The sequence below is a fragment of the Gouania willdenowi genome, chromosome 5 (assembly GCF_900634775.1).
Source record: "Gouania willdenowi chromosome 5, fGouWil2.1, whole genome shotgun sequence".
NCBI classification, from domain to species: Eukaryota; Metazoa; Chordata; class Actinopteri; order Blenniiformes; family Gobiesocidae; genus Gouania; species Gouania willdenowi.
Window position 1 is genome coordinate 29,792,224 of NC_041048.1, and position 19,699 is coordinate 29,811,922.

The 19,699-nt window shown below is 38.7% G+C and overlaps 1 protein-coding gene across 4 annotated transcripts in view; it reads left to right on the forward strand.

Moving 5' to 3' along the window:
* The window catches only part of slc41a1 (solute carrier family 41 member 1), a 68,314-nt gene extending 60,450 nt beyond the window's left edge, over positions 1 to 7,864 (forward strand). For 3 of the 4 annotated variants that reach the window (XM_028446676.1, XM_028446679.1, XM_028446677.1), the window contains 2 exons: positions 1,472 to 1,620; positions 3,928 to 7,864. In XM_028446676.1, the coding sequence (XP_028302477.1) occupies positions 1,472 to 1,620; positions 3,928 to 4,113 (335 nt within the window). In that variant the 3' untranslated portion in view covers positions 4,114 to 7,864. Of the gene's footprint in view, positions 1 to 1,263; positions 1,621 to 3,927 lie in introns of those variants that run through there. The other variant, XM_028446678.1, reaches the window with a different exon arrangement.
* Positions 7,865 to 19,699: the final 11,835 nt, after the last annotated feature.

The following is a 19,699-nucleotide window of genomic DNA, read 5'->3' on the forward strand; positions in this document are numbered from 1 at the left end:
CAAGTTTTTTATTTCTTTTTAGTGTCGAATTGGATGGAGTTCTAAATTACGTTCATAATAATGATTGATTAGAACACAAAGTGAAAATACAAGATATAATAAAAACTATAGAAATAAATCTATTCAGGAGGCACTAAATACTGTTTTATTCCACCTATTTACAATGGGATTCTTTAAAATGTGTGTTATCATTCATTCATTCCATCATTATGCTCTATAGTTGTTTTAAAAAGAATTTTGAGCAAAATGGTGTAGTCCGATAAAGGGGCGTATTTGGATTCAGAAATAAAAGAAAAGGGGTACTTGGACCATAAAGTTCGAGATGAGCCAGACGAACGCAGATTTGACTGCAGACGCACGGTGCATGCTGGTCAGATTTCTGTCCGACTTGCTTCAGACTTGCTCTGATGCCACGGGCATGTGGGGCACGGAAAGCATGTCAGACCCCAATGAGACCAGCCATCTGGGTGAGCTGCTGCAGTCCTTCAAGAGCAACTGCAGAGGCTACATGGCCCTGTGCATGATGGGAAAATGCCCACCTGTCAGCAGAGAACTGACAGATGATAGTTCAGAGTTCAGTGACAAAAAGATTTGAAACGCCAAATTTAATTCCGACACATTTCTATATTACAATCATGAACAATACACAATCTCCTGAGTTTAGAACTATAGAGTCATCAAATTTCATGGTACCCACAACAACAACAAAAAATTAACCCTGCAGCAAGTGAAATACACAAAACAAATTTGAAAAATAAAATGTAAATCATTATCATTATTATCATTATTGCACTGTGGCTGGTGAGAAACATTTGGTTTCAGCTTGTGAATTTGTAAAAGAACCATTCTGTCTGTCTGTTTGTCTGTCTGTCTATCTATCTATCTATCTATCTATCTATCTATCTATCTATGATTATTTATGATTATTATCATTATTATAGCAATACAAAGTTCCTCAAAGTAGTGCCATGATTTTGTATAATTCCCAAACACCACACTAAACCTTCACCATTCATGCCATAATGCAATGTTGTTCAACATATGTTGATCTCGCTGATAACTTTTCACTTGCATTTCAGGTTGTAATGTTGGATTTATAATAAAGCCTCACTCTGTAGCCTATATTCTACACAATTCCAAACATCAGATCATAGCCTGATAGAAGGGTATGCAAATATTAATTAATAGCAAGCCCTGATGATCATGATCTCCTGCGTAGAGATGGTAGTCTAATATATTTTCTATTTCAATCTCTTCTTTGAGGACTTAAGCAAACACGACTTAAGCCATCGCGTTGTAGACAGAGTTGTTCGACTTGGCAGCAGATTTATAGCCCCGCCCCTGTTGCACCCATTTACTCTCACCGATCATCCAGGCGAGGCACAGCCGCATCTCGAACGAGCCTAATGTGTGTCACAACAGACAGGTGAGTGTGTACTTTCTCTCAGTGAGCTTAACTCTCTGTCCACAGGTGTAAACTCTCGATCGGCCCGTGTGCTCTTCCTCCTGGTCGCCCCGGGTCATCTCGTCTTCCTCTACACAATTAACTCTTTGAGAGGCGGTCATACATCCTTGACTCCCGTCTTTGTCACCTGCTACTTGGTTGCAGCACTGTTGCAGGTACAAGAATCTCACACATTTCATGCATTAATATGCGTTATAGAGTTACAGTAATTGAGTTAACTATTGGTAATAATTTTATAGTTCTTTTGCACTATATTTAAAATGTCTGTTCATTTGCTACATTTGCTAGACATTCAGCTACCTGCTCTATGGGGCCAAATATGGCGGAATGCATGCTATTCTCTCAAAACATGTACTGTAGGTGACGCTATAATCTGTATCTTCCAGCTTTTTCTGTTTCAGGAGGTGAAGTATGCCACTCCCAAAAATTAATGACCACAAGATTTGTAGTGAGATTTTGACATTTCTGACTCTTTACCATGCATTCATCCACTGGTTTACAGAGAAAAATTGCAAGTGAATGCATGATATGGTCTCAAAACATGTGAGCCTATATTCCATGTCATATAGTTTTTTCCATTTTAGGAGGAGAATTTTTATCCGTAATGCGTGATCATGGAAAGTCAGAGGCCCTACAAATATGTATTCTATAGGCTACACATAGTTTTAAAATCTTTGCAACACAAACTGAAACTAATAGTTGAATATGACATGAAATGCAAAAACCTACACTTTTCTTGCATGGCCTTGTACATTTTTAAACTGTTTGTATATTTCACTTGGACAGTTAATGATGAGTTTGAATTGTTGAGATCTAGTACTACAACTTAATCCATGCATCCACTTCACCAGAAGTCTATTACAGCTTCGTCTTTGCTAAAGACAGGGCACACCCTTGTCAGGTCTCCAGTCCAGTTCAGGCGTAGTGCAGAGATTTTATTGCACAGTGTTAGTTGGAAGATGCATCTACCAATCTGAGGGATTTAAAATGGAATTGTGCTAGTTTTCACCTGTATAAACATGTTTTAAAAACATTTACAGGTTCACCAGAAACAATTCTGCTGGTGTTCCAGCAGTAGCGCAGTGACAGGTGTCGGCTTGCAGTTCTAAAGTTTGACCTCACCGCTCAGCTGAAGTTTTTGTAAGCTACGTTTAAAACGTATCGTATTGCAAATTAAATTTTACTTTGTATAACACACTTTTCCCAGCTTTTAAATAAGGCACAACAAACACATTTTGCCAAATTGTAATATAACTGCACTCAGTTCATGAAAGTTACATTTTTATACACGTAATATTTGAGCGGTCCATCTTCGAGGCTGATTCACGAACTTTCGGGTATAAAAATATTTGTAAACCTGACTGCATGAGGAAATAAACTTTGCAGTTGATCCACTTACCCCATGCAATCAGGATTGCATTTGTTAAACTCGCAAAATAACACAAGCATTCAATTTAGACTCTTTCCCTCTAATGAAAACTGTAATATGGACAAATTACGCAGAATAGTGGAAGGAGGAGATGCAAAAGATCATTTAACACATGCAATGGGATTTGCAGGGACTACTTATTTATTTAGCGCATTTAACAGGCAGATGGTTACAGTAATCTTTAAATAGGCGGCTACAGGAATAAGACACAAAAAGGGAAAGAAAAACTGCTCTTTTCTGGTGGAAGCCAGCATATTTTATTCATCCGTAAACCCAATTTAGACAGTTTTAGTCTGTGTTACTAATGCTTTGTCAGTCTTAAATTATTCGCAACAGGTGAACACTCAGTTAGTGAGCACAGCGAATTTGGTCATCTTTATTTGAGATCTTAGTAAATCAAGGCATTGATGTAGTAGACCAGTATTTCCCAACCTTTGTTAAATGTACCTCTTATCTTTTCTGTCTTAATGCAAATACCCCATAGTTTATGTTAAGTATATGTTATTTATTTGTTTAAAGCTGCAGTATGTAAGTTTTTTTTTGGCATCATTTGGTCAAAAATCCATCATCATCTTTGAGCATATTGTAAGCCAAAGTTTTCTGAGTACACAGTGAATGTCTCCTTTTCCTGGCGGCTCTGCAAATGACATTTATAAATCCAGGAGTGTGACACTGGATGTCAGCCAATCAGAGATCTTTCTACAAACAGGTGTGCTCCATGGGCTGTTTTGGGCGTTACTATTTGCTGCTCGACTGAGGTCAGGTGCGTTTGCGTACCAAATGCAATGAGCATTTGGTACGCAAACACATGTAGATCAGAATTACTAACATCCACAATTCTGTTCTAAAACCATATTATCTTATTTTTTAACTATTTTTAGTTTTTGACTTCATCAGTGCATACAGTGGGCTCTATTACATCTACGAATTGTGGGTTTGTAATGTGTGCTAGAGTCAAAAAGATTTCCCTTTGGATGCCCACTCAGCTCTCTTTCTCTACAATTACCCTGCTTTTTTTTTCCATCCTTCCCAGGTGCTGATCCTGCTCTACCTGGCAGACTGGATGGCCCACTGGATGTGGGGCAGAGGCATGGATCCTGACAACTTTTCCATCCCTTACCTGACTGCCCTTGGGGACCTGCTGGGAACTGGTTTTCTGGCCCTCTGTTTCCATGTTAGCTGGTTTATAGGAGATAGAGATGCTCACATGGGCAACTAAAAACACGCACAGGTTACATGGACACAGATTTGCAATCCTCAGTGCAAATATTATTATTATTATTATTATTATTATTATTATTATTATTATACATCAATCTGGGTACTCAAAGTTGCTTTACAATGAAGAGAGCAGTGTTAGGGTTCGGTGCCTTGCTCAATGGCACCAAATATCACCCATATACCTATTTAAAAATAGACATTTATGGTTAAAGGGCTAATCATATGTAGGTCTCGTTCGACGCTATTGTGCATGAAACATTTTGTCTTCAGGACATCATGTTGCACAACACAAAAAGTCATGTGATTGTCACATCAACACCAATTACCACCGAACAAATTCATACAGACTTTTTGAGGTTTTAAAGGTGAGCCCTGCTATGTTTTTTATTCCCATTGACAATGATTGTTGTAGGCTATAAATATCGAATATGAATCAATATATCTTTTATGTGTTCAGCAACTCCTCATTATTTTCAATGAGGACATAAGAAAGCCTCTCCTCCTTTTAAGAGTTACTTGTAACACTTGAAGGCAAGTAACAACATATTTTCTTCAGCAAGATGAGAGTGATTCATGTCCAAGTGCAACATCAGATTATATGATCATTTATACTCCTATATATGACAATGTTGCTTTCATATTTACTAAGACCACTAGATGGCAGTTCAGCTACACTGGTGAGATTGATGAGTGTTAACTCAAACATGAGCTTTTAACATGTCATTATTTTTCAGAGCATTAAGGTGGGAGGGTTAGACTTTTACTGGAGACTATATTCCTTTGAAAAACACACCAATGTGTATCAGAAATACTCACTCAGTGAGGTGATTACAGCTTGTTAATGTATTGTTTAAAGGAAATATTGTATGTATCTATTGATGTAAACAATGTGCTCTTCGAGTGTAGCATAAAGTCCTGCAGTAGGATCACTGGTACAATTTAGGAACCTCATTTATCTATTTAATTATTTCAAACATGCATGTGGTGTGTTAAAGTGAAGCTGATGGATGTAAAATTATGAGAAATACTTTTATTTAAGTGCACTGACACCGCAGTCACATGCTGAAATCCTTGAAACAGCAGACATACTATGTGTGAATCCTCACTGGTTTAACTGAGCCGCCCTCTCATGGTTTGTTTCAAGTGACCCCATCGTCTGCGATAAAGACAGTGGTTTCTAATGCTGATGTCATAGATCCTTGATAAGAGATCACACTCCCATTCACACCTACGGCCAATCTAGAGACTCCGATCAACCCAACAGTCATGCAGAGTACCCAGAGAAAACCCATGGAAGCATGAGAAGAACATGCAAACTCCATACAGAAAGAAGCCAAGTGTCCATCCCAGGGCTTGAACCCAGGACCAAGGTTGGGGTCAATTATAATTGTAATTGCATAACTGGTAACTAATTACAAATATGACATAATTATAATTGTAATTCTAATTGAAAAAAGTTGCTGTTGGAATCAGAATTGAATTGCAATTGGGTTCAGATAATTGACATTGTCATGGACATTATATAAAAACTGTCATTTACAATTTGATGAAACGTAAACCTGTGGAACTATGTTACAGCTCTATGTCTTACACATATGTAGTTAACAATTATTAAAACATGTTTCATATCAAGTTTTCCTGTCACTTCTCTATAGGATCATTTTACCTTAATTTGAAATCTAAGGGTATACTGACAGAAAAAAGGCTCAGATGCACACACCAAAAATATTAATACCAATGTTGTCATTGATTAGGAAACCTAACAAGGTAACCAAGAGATGAAAAACTAATGAGATGATATTATTTGTGTATTTTACAGCTGATTTAATCCATTGGTCAAACAGACCCATTAATCATGAGAGATGCTAACAGAAAGTTAACACAAAAGGAAGGTTACATTTAATAACTATTATTTATTAAAGGCTCAGTAATTGTGATTAACTGTAATTTGAAATTTAGTAATTGAGAATGTAATTGTAATTGACTGTCAGGGACAAAATAGTTTTAATTGTTATTGGGAAAAATGCCAGTCAACGTAATTGTAAGTTGAGTTCTAATTGAACATGAATAATTGAAGAAGTAATTGTAATTTAATTAGGTAATTGACCCCAACCCTGCGCCCAGGACCTTCTCCCCACAATTCCATTTTTTTAAATATAAAAGAATATGTAGGCAGCATGCAATAATTCACCCTGATCTATTACTAATTGTCTGCAGAACTTTTCCAGGGCCTCATTGTCATACAAATACATAAATTATTAATAACACCTGTGTCTGTATATTTTATAATGGGACTAAGTCCTATCAGTGAAATTGATTTGAATGTAAAATGAACAGTTTTCATAATTCTGGAGTTGCTTTGTTTGATTTTTTTCACCATACATGGTTTTTGACAACAAAGTTCTTGGATGCTTTGAAAGTAACTTTTTATTCTAGTATTCCAATTCTTTAAAATTCAAATGAGCCCTTTATTTTAGGAAAAACCAGCAAAAATGAAGATAAGAAATGATTTAAAATAATGAAAATAAATAAATAAAATTCCATGTTTTGGATCTGATTGTTACCAGGCACAATGTGTTTGTCCTCTGAGTGCCACTGAGTGTATGTCTGTCTGCAGAATTTTTGACCGTAGAGGGCCAACTCAAAACATGTGCAGGGCACATGGTGCGAATGTCCAAAACGTGATCATCTCTTGGTAAAAATGTTGTTTGATTGTGTGGATTTTCTTTCATGTTTATTGTGGTTGTTTTCTTCCTTTTTGTAATCCTTAACTTTAAATGTTTTGTAATGCAAAAAAAAAAAAAATGAAACATCCTTAATCAATCGATTCTTGGCGCCATTTAAATTTGAAGTACTGTATTCTGCAATAACAAAGTTCACCACTAGAGATCCCCACAACATATGGGGAAATGTGAAGTGGTCTCTGGACTCTCAGTGTTGACGATTCTCCATCATCTGTGTTGTCCACTCCTACTGACCTGGTGCCAGCGCTGCCTCAATGAAAAGTTGTAAATACTTTTACTAATGAGGCGTGTAATGCTTTGTCTATTTATTTTTAAAAGCACACAAAGCAATTTGTACATACTATATTTATACTATATATGAACTTCTTTATTTTGTCTCTTTATTTTGACCCTTTTTTTGTCTTTTTTGATCAGTTGAGAAGTGTTCACCCTATAGAACAGTGGTGAGGCCAGGCCTAATACCAATCCTTATACACCTCACACGTATGCACACTGTGCCTTGTTTAAAAGCGGTCAATGCAATTTTTAGATGGAGTAGAAAGGCCTTAACAGAGCCCACTCCGCTCAGAAGTAACCAATCAGGAGCTGGGTTCGGCACAATGTAATAGCTTTGTTTGATAAATGATGTACAGATTGTTGGATTTTGTGTATCGTAATAATGACTTTGTACAATGTTGCAAATGCAGTGAGAGATGATTGAGATTTTGTTTAAATGAATCAACAACAAAAGAAAAACAGTCTTGGTTGTGCTTTGCTGAAAGGTCTGGTATTAATCTGTTATCCACAGCCAGAAATCAAAAATCACTCCATGTTGATTCCTTCTGTAAGTACCAGTCTGCCTTTAAAATGTGGTGCCTTGTTAACCTTCCTCCCTCACTCTTAAGGGAACATAGACTGAAACATGAGGTCTTTACAGAGTACTCTAGCTCTTAAAGCTCACAGAAGGACAGCGAAAGTCAGCAGGACTTTGTAAATTGCTGGAAATAAAGGACTCTTTGAGTGTCATTGTTTGAGTGTTCTTCGATTTTGTACAGGAAGTTTATTATCATTTATGCCATATATGTCATCTTAAAGATGTAAATCCTTGTTTTAATCAGAAATAACAGGGGTAAAAGCTGACCAAAAATGGTGGAAAAGGTGGCACAATGGGATTTTTTTTTAAAAAAAAAGGGGAGGGGGGACTTAAAATTTGGCCAAAGTTTAACTTAATTTTTACTTTCGTAAATCTTTGTTGGGTGTTTTAAATGTCTCATATTATGAAAGACACGTTTTGTCTCGTCTCTATAAACTGGGGGGTATTTCATCAAACCCAGCTCAGGTTTAAGTCCAGGTTAAACCGGGTTCTAATTGGAACGGCCGTTTCATCATTGAGAAAACACCTTGGTTACCATAGTAACAAAGTCCGTGGGTCAATCCTGCTCCTGACCAGGTTTAAGCAGCAGGCTTGGCTCAAGCTGCAGACTCACTCTCATGAAACCATGTCATAATTTTTGAAAGAAGTCATTTATGATGCTTTAAAACACTCAATAAAGATCTACAAAAGGAAAAAGGAGTCAAAAACACTTCTGTTATACTTTTTTTTTTAAATACCGCTTCAATACAGCATTTTAAAAGGAAATTAAACAGAATATCATGGTGAATTTTTTAATATGATTTAAAATCCATACAAATGACTATAGAAACATTGTCTTTTTACATGTTTAACGTACCGGATTTTTAATGATATCACAGTCTCTATGCGTTTAAACCATCAGTAATAATATATAAAGATACGTGTGTATCCATCGCCTCTGTTACACATGGTATAAATGTGTCCATTCATTGATCAGAGCTGTAGATATACAGAGAGGGAGGGGCTTCAGGGACAGTCACAGGGCAGAGTACTAATGCTCCCAATGACAAAGATACATTATCGCTTTGAGGGGTGTGCGTGCAGTGCACGCAACTCCCTTCCACAGCTCACCTGCACCTGCAGCGTCAACAGTGTTGGATGTGACATCCAACAGCACCGCTGCCTGCTCCAGCTGTTCATTTAGGGCTCTATAACCCGTGAATCATTCATTCATTTGAAAACACTCATTATTTGTTTCCAAAACCAAAATGAAAAAGCTCAGTACAGAAAATGAAAAACAAAAAACGAACACCTTTATTCGTTTTCTCCATCACTGATTGGCCAAAGTACGTGACCCGGAAGTGAAGCATTACCCGTGTCAGTTACCTGTCCGATAAGACAAGCTGTGTCATGGCTGGACTGGAGGAATATACGGAACATGTTCCGAGATATCTTTAGCTTTGCAACACTTTGGAGTCTCTAAATCCAGGCGGACGCGTTTTGATGCACAATTTGAAGCAGCGATCTTATCATCAATAAGCCTTTTTACAATCTGGAACTGCATGCGCGGCCTGGGTGGGTCATAGGTCGAGAGGGATATAAACGTAAACAAGCTTGTCCACTCTGTGGATATTTCAAACTTAACAGCTTTTTTAATGTTATTCTAGAGATTGTTAGTGTTAATAGTGTTCATATTATTAATATTACACATATTCGGACTAGTGGAGGTGTCTAGGGCTTTCCGCTGATATCACTTTCGGCCAATCCGAGCACTTTTAAAAACCGATGGGAGCAGCTCATCAGCAGTATGGAAGCAAGGCAGTTCCCTCGCTTCCACCCCTGGTGAATGAAAACACTGACTACCTGGGTCTGCAGCGGGTGAATTAGGACTCTACCCGGGATTGATGCACATATCGAAGCACTTTTGTGAAACCGATGAGAGAAGCTGCATCAAAGCGACAGACCTCCTCAGCTTCCACACTCCTCTCCCAAGCTTTCAACTTTTCGATTATGTATTTACTTTATTGTTGTTGGTTTCTTTTTCTGACTTGTGTAGTTCTTTTAACAACTGTAAAGTGTTTTTGAGCTAGCGCTTATAAATAAAATGTATTGTTATTATTATTATTGATGGGACAAACGATATTTCCAATGTGAAAAGGACAGTTTGAGTTCTGACTTTGAAAAGATAAATTTACGAGATAAACCATTCACTAACCAGGTTCATGATTATTTTTATTAGGCTATTATTTTAATTCAATTTACAAATTTGAAGGAAGTGCACAAGATGGACAGGTTATAAGAGAACTGGAGTAACGCCATCAGCTGAAACAGTTTGAAAAGCCAGGTCGTGTGCAGCATTAGCTTTAGCAGCTAACTCTGAGTATCAGAGACTGATACTACATTTATGCAAAAAATCGTTCAAGGAATCAATGCTACAACGGAAAAAATAATCTAAATCTCTGTCAAACTGGCTTCCTACACCGTCAGCCATTATGAGTTTATCCCTCTTGACCTAATGCGGAAGAAATGAAAAGGCTTTATTCTGCCGCACTGCCGTTAGCATAGCTGTTAGGGTCGAATGAAAGTACACTGCTGGGTTACGTACTTTGGCCAATCGGTAATGGAGAAAATGAATAAAGGTGTTCATTTTCCGTTTTTCGTTTTCTGTACCAAAGCAAAAGAGCTTGAATTTGAAAAACAAGGCGTTTTCCGTTTTTTTCATTTTGGTTTTGGAAACAAATATCAAATAATGAGTGTTTTTTTCGTTTTTCATATTTTTGCTACATAATGAAAAACAAATGAACAAATGATTCACGGATTCTCTATTCTCCCATGTGCATAAGTCCAAAAAGCCGCTTATCGGCGCTGTTTTTGGCTGCTTGCTATTCTTCCTCTGTACTTAAGTCAGTCGCTGCGCGAATAAACCCCTTAGTGCTGAGTTCAACAAACTATTCATCAAACACTCACAAGTCTCATAAATTACATGTTATTTAATTGTGAGTTACAGCATATCTTTTATTAAATGCTGACAGGTGTTAAAAAATGTATAAAATGCACACAATCAGTGTGTGATTACATGCTTCAGTTTTTCGCTATAAGTTGACTAAATAACACCTTCTTTAACCCTTTAGTACTTTTGAAATTTCAAACCACAGTCTGTCCTTTTTTTATTTATTTTTTTACTTGTCCATCATTTATTTTCACTGCTCAGTAACAAGTGACGTCCTGTTGGTCTCAGCATTGGTTCCTGTTGGCTTCTCATTCATTATAAAAGCTGCAGTGCATGCGCTGTCACTCTCTAATCATTAAATCTGTGATCGATCTTGTGGGTCTTATGAGGACATGCACTTAAAGCTAAACACTGTCAGCTCGCTCGGCTCAGCTGGGGAGCTTCAAGCTGATGAAATTTGATGAAATGGTAAAAGCCAACATGGTCACGGGCGGCTCAGCTGAACCAGGTTTAAACCATAAGCCTGGCTCTACTGAGAACGATTTCATGAAATAACCCCCAGGTCCTCACTGAGCCTGCCAACTCCCAGAATGAGGAAAACAAGCGATTCCTGCATGGTCGCTGCAGCTCACCCACTGGTAAAACGGCGCTCCTACAGGTTCAGATTCAGCTCCTGTCGTTACGTAACCAAAGGAGTCATTTACATAGGCCGACCTCCTCTGAGCGGTGATATGAGATAAATGATAGACTCCACCCCCAACCTGATGAAAACTTTTGTTTTTTTTGTTCTTGCTAACGAAGGAGTAATGGCTACTGGTAAAACTAAATACAGAACTTGCCTGCTGCCGGTGCCCCGCCTCCACAGTGAACATACTCTGTAGTGTTAGTGTACGCACTATTTCTTCATGCGAAGGTGTATTCCACTTTTGTGGAATGTTTTATTATACAACATGAACTACTGCACATGAATTATACTTTGTGCACTGCTGATTAATCAAAAATTCTTTTTTTCTTCTTCTTCTGTTTTCCTTTCTAGAGACAATAAACAATATTTACAAATCTTATACATTTTAATACAGTATGTGTTTGTGTGTGTGTGTGTGTGTGTGTGCGTGCGTGCGTGCGTGCGTGTGTGTGTGTGTGTGTGTGTGTGTGTGTGTGTGTGTGTGTGGGTGCGCGCGCGTGTGTGTGTGTGATGATATAATAATTGTATTGTGCTATTAGAGGGTGAAGGGAGAAGAGAATAACAAGTTGATAATAGTCAAATATGTGGGGGAAAGGAACAATAACTTTTCCAAATATCGTGCCCTTTCCTGCAGACCAAGTGCTTCTCTGTACGCCTTTTTTGAGGTTTATCCATCGCAGGGTTTACTTCCGAGTGCCTCTAACATGTATTGTTTACCTCTGATTGCCGCTAACATGGCCGCCCATCCAGGTTACTGCCCAGAATGTGACATCGGTGAAAACCCTCTATAGAGTTGCGTAACATAAACGTAGATGGTGCAGCGACTCAGGTTCATGTCAGCTGACCAAATCATTGTTAAAGCATTATTGTGAATTTTAACTAATAGCACATACTGTATATTCATCTGAGAACTGATGTGCATTACAGACCCTGGCTGTGTGCACTGAAGTGTATATTACAATAAAGTAGTGAATCTCAATCCATTCATTTATTTTCTAAATTTATTATAAATAGGCCTATAGCAGGGTTCCGCAACCTGCGGTTCTGGAGCCTCATGTGTCTCTTTGACTCATTTGCAATGGCTCCCTATAGCTTAAAAGTAAATAGTTATTTTTTTACAGAAGCTACTAATGATGAATGACAAATAAAATCACGATATAACAATGTGTTAACCTAAAATAAATCACCTCCTGCAACATCAACTTTCCTGCACCTGTGGCTAACCTTAAGTTTTAAATCCCTGATAACTAAACCAACAAAAACACTATTCTGGAAGAAAATAGAGATTTTAATTGTGTGGGGACAGATTAATTTAACCACCAATGTGCCGGTTAAATATGTATGCTTTATGTGTGGCAAGAAATGAGCAATTAGCATGTGTTGACCGCATGATCATGCGTCAAGTGACTTTTTGTAGCCTTTCAAATACATTAACAAAAAACATCTTCTCTATATAACATTGTGTTCATGTAAACTAAGATGCATAAGAATTTGAAGATGCAAGATACTGTTTTTTTCCTTGATGTCAATTTATTTTATTTCATTTTTAACTTTAAGTTGTCATTTTCATGATCAATATAAATCAAATCAAATGAAATCAAATGTTATTCTTTATAATTTTAACTGTATAGAATTTAATACACTGTATTGTCTTAATTGAAAAGGTTTTTTTTTGGCTCCGGGGGGACTTTAATCCAGGTGAGATGACGCAAAATGGCTCCTTTGAGAGTAAAGGTTGCAGACCCCTGGCCTATAGGCTCATAGGTTTTTGTCCAAAAAAACCCAACAATTTTTTTCACAACACCCCCTGTTCAAAATTACTTCCAATGGCCCTGGCAACAGTGTGTAGATTGCAAAATAAATTGGCTTGGGTGATCACTGATCCTCCTCGTAAAAAAGCGAGCCATGCAGGCAAGTCAGCGTCTACAGACATGCCCACTCATGAATATGCATAAGTAGGCCCCTAAACAGACCGACTTAAGAACTGCTCAGGATGTCACTTTTCAGAGGGCTAAAACTCTAGAAAACAGGTGAGTTGTAATCCTCAAATACTATGTTGTTGGAGTTCTTAGAACAAATGGATGTGGGTGAAAAATAACATAATATGCGACCTTTAAATGCTTTGCTGCCACACACAAAGTGATACTACAAGAGTGGAAGATGTCACAAGACAATTTATATGGCCCTTTGTAATTTCAACCTGCGGAAAATTAACAAAACTAATAATTGTTGTAGTAATAATGGGATGGCTGTGTAATGCTGCTACCTTGTGGTATTGTTGTATTTGTACTTGCACCCAGAATTCTTTGCATTAAAAATGTAAAATGGCTTCCGAAACAACACGGCTCTGTGTTACAACATGGTGACCACGAAATCTGAACAAATCAGCACCATCCTTTCAGGATTAACCTTATGATTGATCAGACATCATAAGTTGGGACCATAAAAGCTTATACAGAGGATTATAGCGTGAGTACGACCATTTTGAAGTGTGTGAATACGAGTGATCCCAAAATCTCCTGTTATCACCTGGTTTGGAGGTATGTGGCACACGGCAATGGCTCATCACTACAGGCCTCAGACACAGGTGGACTGGCACTCAAAGCAGTATCGCATGTGGCGCAAAGAGGTGTTCAGGATTAGAAATGGTCCACCTAATGTCCAAGCCGACTCAGTGAAGCTTAACTTAACTTAATGGGTGCGGCCCAGGGACTAAAGCTCTCTGTTTATCACATCTTGGTCCAAAATGTCTGCTAGTAGCAACCTAATTTCTTAATACATGAGCGGTGGCAATGGTCTGAATCGCTCCCTTATAGGGACTGCATCACCCGTTGGAATGGTGTGCATGATGGCGTCTGTCCTACCAAAGTCCTCCTCATCGTGGCTCAGGTGGTAGAGGGTTGTCTTCTGATCGAGAGGTTGGGGGTTCGATCCCAGTACCTGACTATGTGTCGAAGTGCCCTTGGGCAAGACACTGAACCCTAAGTTGCTCCCAGTGGTCGACTAGCGCCTTGCATGGCAGTCCTGTCCCACTGGTGTGTGAATGTGAGAGTGATTGGGTGAATGAGCTGTTATGTAAAGCACTTTGAGATTGCTTCAGTGTGGGGATAAAGCGCTATATAAATCAAGTCCATTTACCATTTTACCATATCATGTTAAGAAAACACTTTTTCCAAGTTTTGCAAGAGTGTAGTCAGCTTACTAGCTTGGTCTGGTGTCAAGTTTGTTCCATCTACCAGTTTTTGAACATCAAAGTGGTGTTTGTTCTCACATTCATCTGTTGCCTCTACCAACCTAACTTCTACCTCTCCTTCTCCGTTGTTATTGGGGGTCAGGTCAACATTGCGGCCACCATGGACGTCAGCGTAATCAACTTGGTACAGGCGGCCGATCTTCTGGTAGCGTCCTAGAGTGGTGGGGTAGTTACTCAAATTTCTCAGACAGAAAGGGAACCTACCATTCTTGACGACAGCAAGCCACAGCGACAGTGTTCGACTCGTCAAGGGCTTTAATCAGGCCACAGTAGTTCCTCCCTGACGGTGCGACTCGAGCCAGAACCCAGGCAACAATCTCACTCCGAGCGGGGATCCTGACTCCTCGTCTCTGAGCTGGCCAGACATATCCTCTAAACCCATCCTCTGTACTGACAGCAGTTCTCCGGCAGAGGGCAAAGGCTTCTCTCCACGCCTGTTAGGACCCTGGACTTTGGCAAGCAAAAGAGAGAGGCTTCTCGGGGTTATGGAAAACTGTATCCCAACATGGCTTAACTACATCCATGCCAATTATAAAAGGACTACTGGAACATTCGTCGGTCACAACAAAAAAACCTTTTTGGTCAATGTCAACACTCTCTATTTTAAAGTCCATTAGCGCGTACCCCATACAGGGGATCTTAAGGCCATTTGCTGCCTTCAGCTTTATATATGAAGACACATTGTTAACAGCATAGTGAGAAAAATGTTTTTAAAAAAAAAACTCTGCTGGATCAGGGTGACTTGTGACCCAATGTCCAAAAGCCCTCCCATGTTAACTCCACCCACTAACACATCCACATAGGGGTAATTTCCCACTAGAGCTGTAGTGGCCCTTTGGTCTTCTCTCAGACCAGACCCCACTGCATGGGCCTCAACAGTAGGGTGGCTTAGTTTAAAGCTGGCTGAGACATGCGGGATGCTCTACAAAGCCTAGCAATGTCACCTGGCTGATTGCAAATCCTACAAATAGGCATATCTCCCTTATGCCAATGATTACTGGAGTGGGGCTGCAGGTACCCCTCTGTACGAGACTCGGGGGTGCTGCCGAGGCGTCCTGGCCCGTGTGTAGGGCTAGCTGGTCTTAGTTCTCTGATGAGCTCACGAGCCCCTCAACTCCTCCACAATCTCCTTTTTTAGCTCCTGCTTCCATGAGTCATTCTGTTGATGAAATCTGGAGTGATTCGGGTCTCTTACCAATGCACACGTTGCTTCACTTTGCCTCGGACTTTGCGTTCCTTCCTCCAGGAGGGCCTCTTGAAGGTCATTTCGGGGTGTAAGAGCAAAGCTCTATTTAACGCTCTCAGCAAGGCACCATCCTCCAGGCCAAGCATGAACTGGCCCCTCAAGTGGGTGTCAGTGGGTGCTCCATCCTCATCCTGTTGATGTAACCTATGATATAGTTCCCTCAAGCGCAAAGCATACGCTTGAATGGACTGGCCTGGTTTCTGCACACAGCCAAAAAATTGAGATCTTAAAACAGACAAGGGAATTTCTTTTACATTGAGTCCGTCCAACACAGTAAAGATTTTTGCAGCCCTGTCACGCTCATCCTCAGCCAGCACATTAATTTGCCGTTTAGGCAGCCCAGAAAATGCACCAATTAAAATGTTTGTTTTTTGGGGTTCATTTAAATTATTAGCATCTAAAAGACCTTGCATTTGCTCCTTCCGATCCAAATACTTTATAATAATTTCCTTCTTGGCCTTCAAATTTGGGCACCCATGGGGCCCCAGGGTAGATTGGCATCATCATTTTAATTGAAATCAAAAAGTTAAACAGTGGAGGGACTAGGACCCAATTATACAGTGTCAAGTCTCCAGCCCTGGCTGTTACCTCCTTGCGCTCCTCCCGTTCCGCTGCCACGTAGGTCCGGCCCTAGTGGACACAACACATCTGCCAGTGGGGGAGAAGTGGCTCAGGCTCCGCGTGTCCTTCCCCAGGTGCGAGACTCGCCGCGGCTGTGCGGCGCTCGAATGCTGACCGCCCAGTGTACAGTAAACAGGCTTTGAGTGTCACACCATTCTCCGTGCTCCACAATCCCGACCTGGTTCTGGCCCTGGCGCTGCTCAGTCTCTCTTCGTTACCGTGTAGACCCGGCCCTAGCAGACACAGCACATCCACCAATGGATGTTGCCCACCACACACTGGTAGTGTCCTGTCCCTCTGCCGCCGCTCACACACAGCCCGCTTTATTTTATTAAAACTTGAATTATTTATAACTTGTCCCAACATGGAAAAACATAGTTCATGTTTAGTTAAAAACTGTTAGTGTTTAGTGAAAAAGTGTAATGTAATTTCCAATGAAATGTTACAGAAGAGATCTTTTGAAAAAGCAATAATTCCAAAGTAATGCCCTGCAAAACAATTTATATTGTTATTGTTTGTTTGAAGGAAAAAGCTGAATAAAATGAATTTGGATTTTCCTTTCAAACAAGTTTTTGTTATTTACTTTGATTAAAAAATATATTTTAAGAAAGTAGTTAAAAAATATTGTTTGAATAAAAAAAATATATATTGTTAGATTAATTGTTTAAAAAATATTGTTAGGTGCAGCCCTACTAGTAAATGGCTTTGTAAAATTATCATGCACATACCAACCCATGCATGTTGAATGAGAAATGACATGCATATAGCATATGATATGAAAAGGATGATGGTTTTAGTCAGTCATTCTCATATTGTGAGTTAGGCATTTCCCTTTTTTAAATTAATTTTCCTTTAAATATATTTATTTCATTTTTCAGTTCAAAGATGTCACGCAAAGAGATACACATTTAACAAAAAAGAAGGAGCTGCATGAGGCAGCAAAGGGTAGTGGATCAGTAACCAGCTGGTTTAAAAAGAGCAAAGGTAAGAACAACAATACATAGTTTTTCAAGGTTGTTTTAAGATGAAGATACACTCAGGATTTATTAACTGTTTACATCATATGTCAGTGGATCAGAGAATGGAGAACAAACAACAAAGAAAAGGTCAGAGTAGAAGGCACTGGTAAAACACTTCAAAAAATCTCAAGAACTAAGAAGTATAATTGTAAATAGTTGTAAATATTTATAAGCAAAGAAGACCACAAAGGAAGAAATGCAGGAGAACAAGAGAAGAGGGACAGAAGAAACTGTATACAGGTGATGAAACACAAAGTTAGATCATAAAATGAGGTGATCAATAGAGTGTGATTAGGAATGTTAATATATCTGTATTAGGGCAAAACATTTAGTTAATCTCCTCTGTTCCTATTTTATGTCTGCAGTTCCATGTTCCAGTTTGCTGCTAGTGTTCAGAATGTACTACTGTCTTGCACTGTAAGTCTGACAAAGCATTTGGTATTAATGGTTTATTACAGTATAATAAATTACCAACAGTGTGCTCATGTACTATTGTTTTTTCTTTCCTTGTCATGACCCTCCCCAGTCCCCAATATTTCCCTCATCTCCTCCTCAGCCGAGCAGCGCCAGTAAGATCTTAAGTCATAGATAATCTTTGAATTAAAGGAGTTCTCAGTTCATTTTGAATGAAAACATTTTGCTTAAAATATGTGCTACAAATTGTTTGTTTTATATATTCTGTTAAAATAAAATATCTTTCAATTTCCATGCCTACTACTTTTGTTATATACATGAAACTGTCTGATACTGGCCAAGATGCCATGATATGTACCAGTATTATGTGCCCTTTTTTGATTTTAGGACCTGCCCCTTTGGAGGTCTCTGTACGAGCCTGTCCCTATGAGTAGTGATGAAACCACACCTGACGAAATCTGAGTTCCTGCCAATCTGATTGGCAGTGATCTGACTCCACACAACACCAAGCAGAATTATCCACCTGACAAGATTACACTGACGAAGACAACTGTGTCCCCAACTAAGTCACCACAACCGTTTTAGCCTACAATTAGGCAATCCAGTCGGGAAACTATAGGTCTACAAAGGACTCTGCGTTTGTTTACGGCTAAATAGGCAGGTGCTGAGGACCTGGCCTAAAGGTGAGACAAGTCCTGGGACCTCTGTCTTACACGTGTTAATCCCTTACTAGTTAAAAGTTGGGTCATGTTTGTGAGAAATAACCCTTATTGAATGTATTCTGTTTTCACTGCAGACTCATACAATTGACTGTTTCTGCAAAATAGTTACTGTATAATGAAGACATTTTGAGGACCAAACAGTTTTGTTGATAAGCTTCCTTCCATTTGGTGCTATTGCATGTTTGAATTGTTTTTATGTTTCTATGTCTCATTTTCAAAAAAAAAAAATGGGGGGGGGGGGGGATGGGGGGGTGGAGGGGGCATGTTGCAGTAATAAATGGACGCCTGTGTAATGCTGCCACCTTGTGGTATTGTTGTATTTGTACCCAGAATGCTTTGCAATAAAAATGTAAAATGGCTTCCTGAACAACACGGCTCTGTGTTACAACAATAATGAAGATTTTTAGTATTGTGTGCTGCTTTCAGTCAGCCTAAGCTAATTCGTCATTAAGTTTTTCTTTCTTAAACAAAATCATACTTTCAAAGAAAACGTCTTGAGATCACTATAGAATATGTGAAACTGAGATCTATAACTTAAAATAGAATACAAATAAACTTTTCTAAATTGACTCTGTAGAATCGTATGTCTTGTAAAAGTGTCAACATTGCAAGTGGTTCACAGTTCATCCAGTGTTTGAACTTATTGTAAAAGTTGAAAAAGATCCTTAACATCCCATCCCATCAATAGTAAAATTAATAAAAATTGTATTTAAATCCATAAAGGACATTTACATCAACTTTACTTTTTGCTATACATCAAGAGAATCTAGACCATTTATTTTTGGGAAATTGAACACAGATACAAATATTTCCTATTTTGTCTTGGACAATGTTTACAGTCAATTTTCACATTTTTAGAATATTTTATTTTAGGTTTTATTGAAATAATCGTTTGTCACTATTTGTCCCATTATTCCAATTCAGTTATTCTTTGTACATTTAACAAGAACAAAAACAAAACAAACGAAAACAATGTATTTATTTATTTATTTATTTATTTATTTATTTATTTATTTATTTATTTATTTATTTTACGACCGCCACTGTTCGGTTAGGATCGGCTTCTGTCGGATTATATCGGGAAAAGTGGGCGTCATG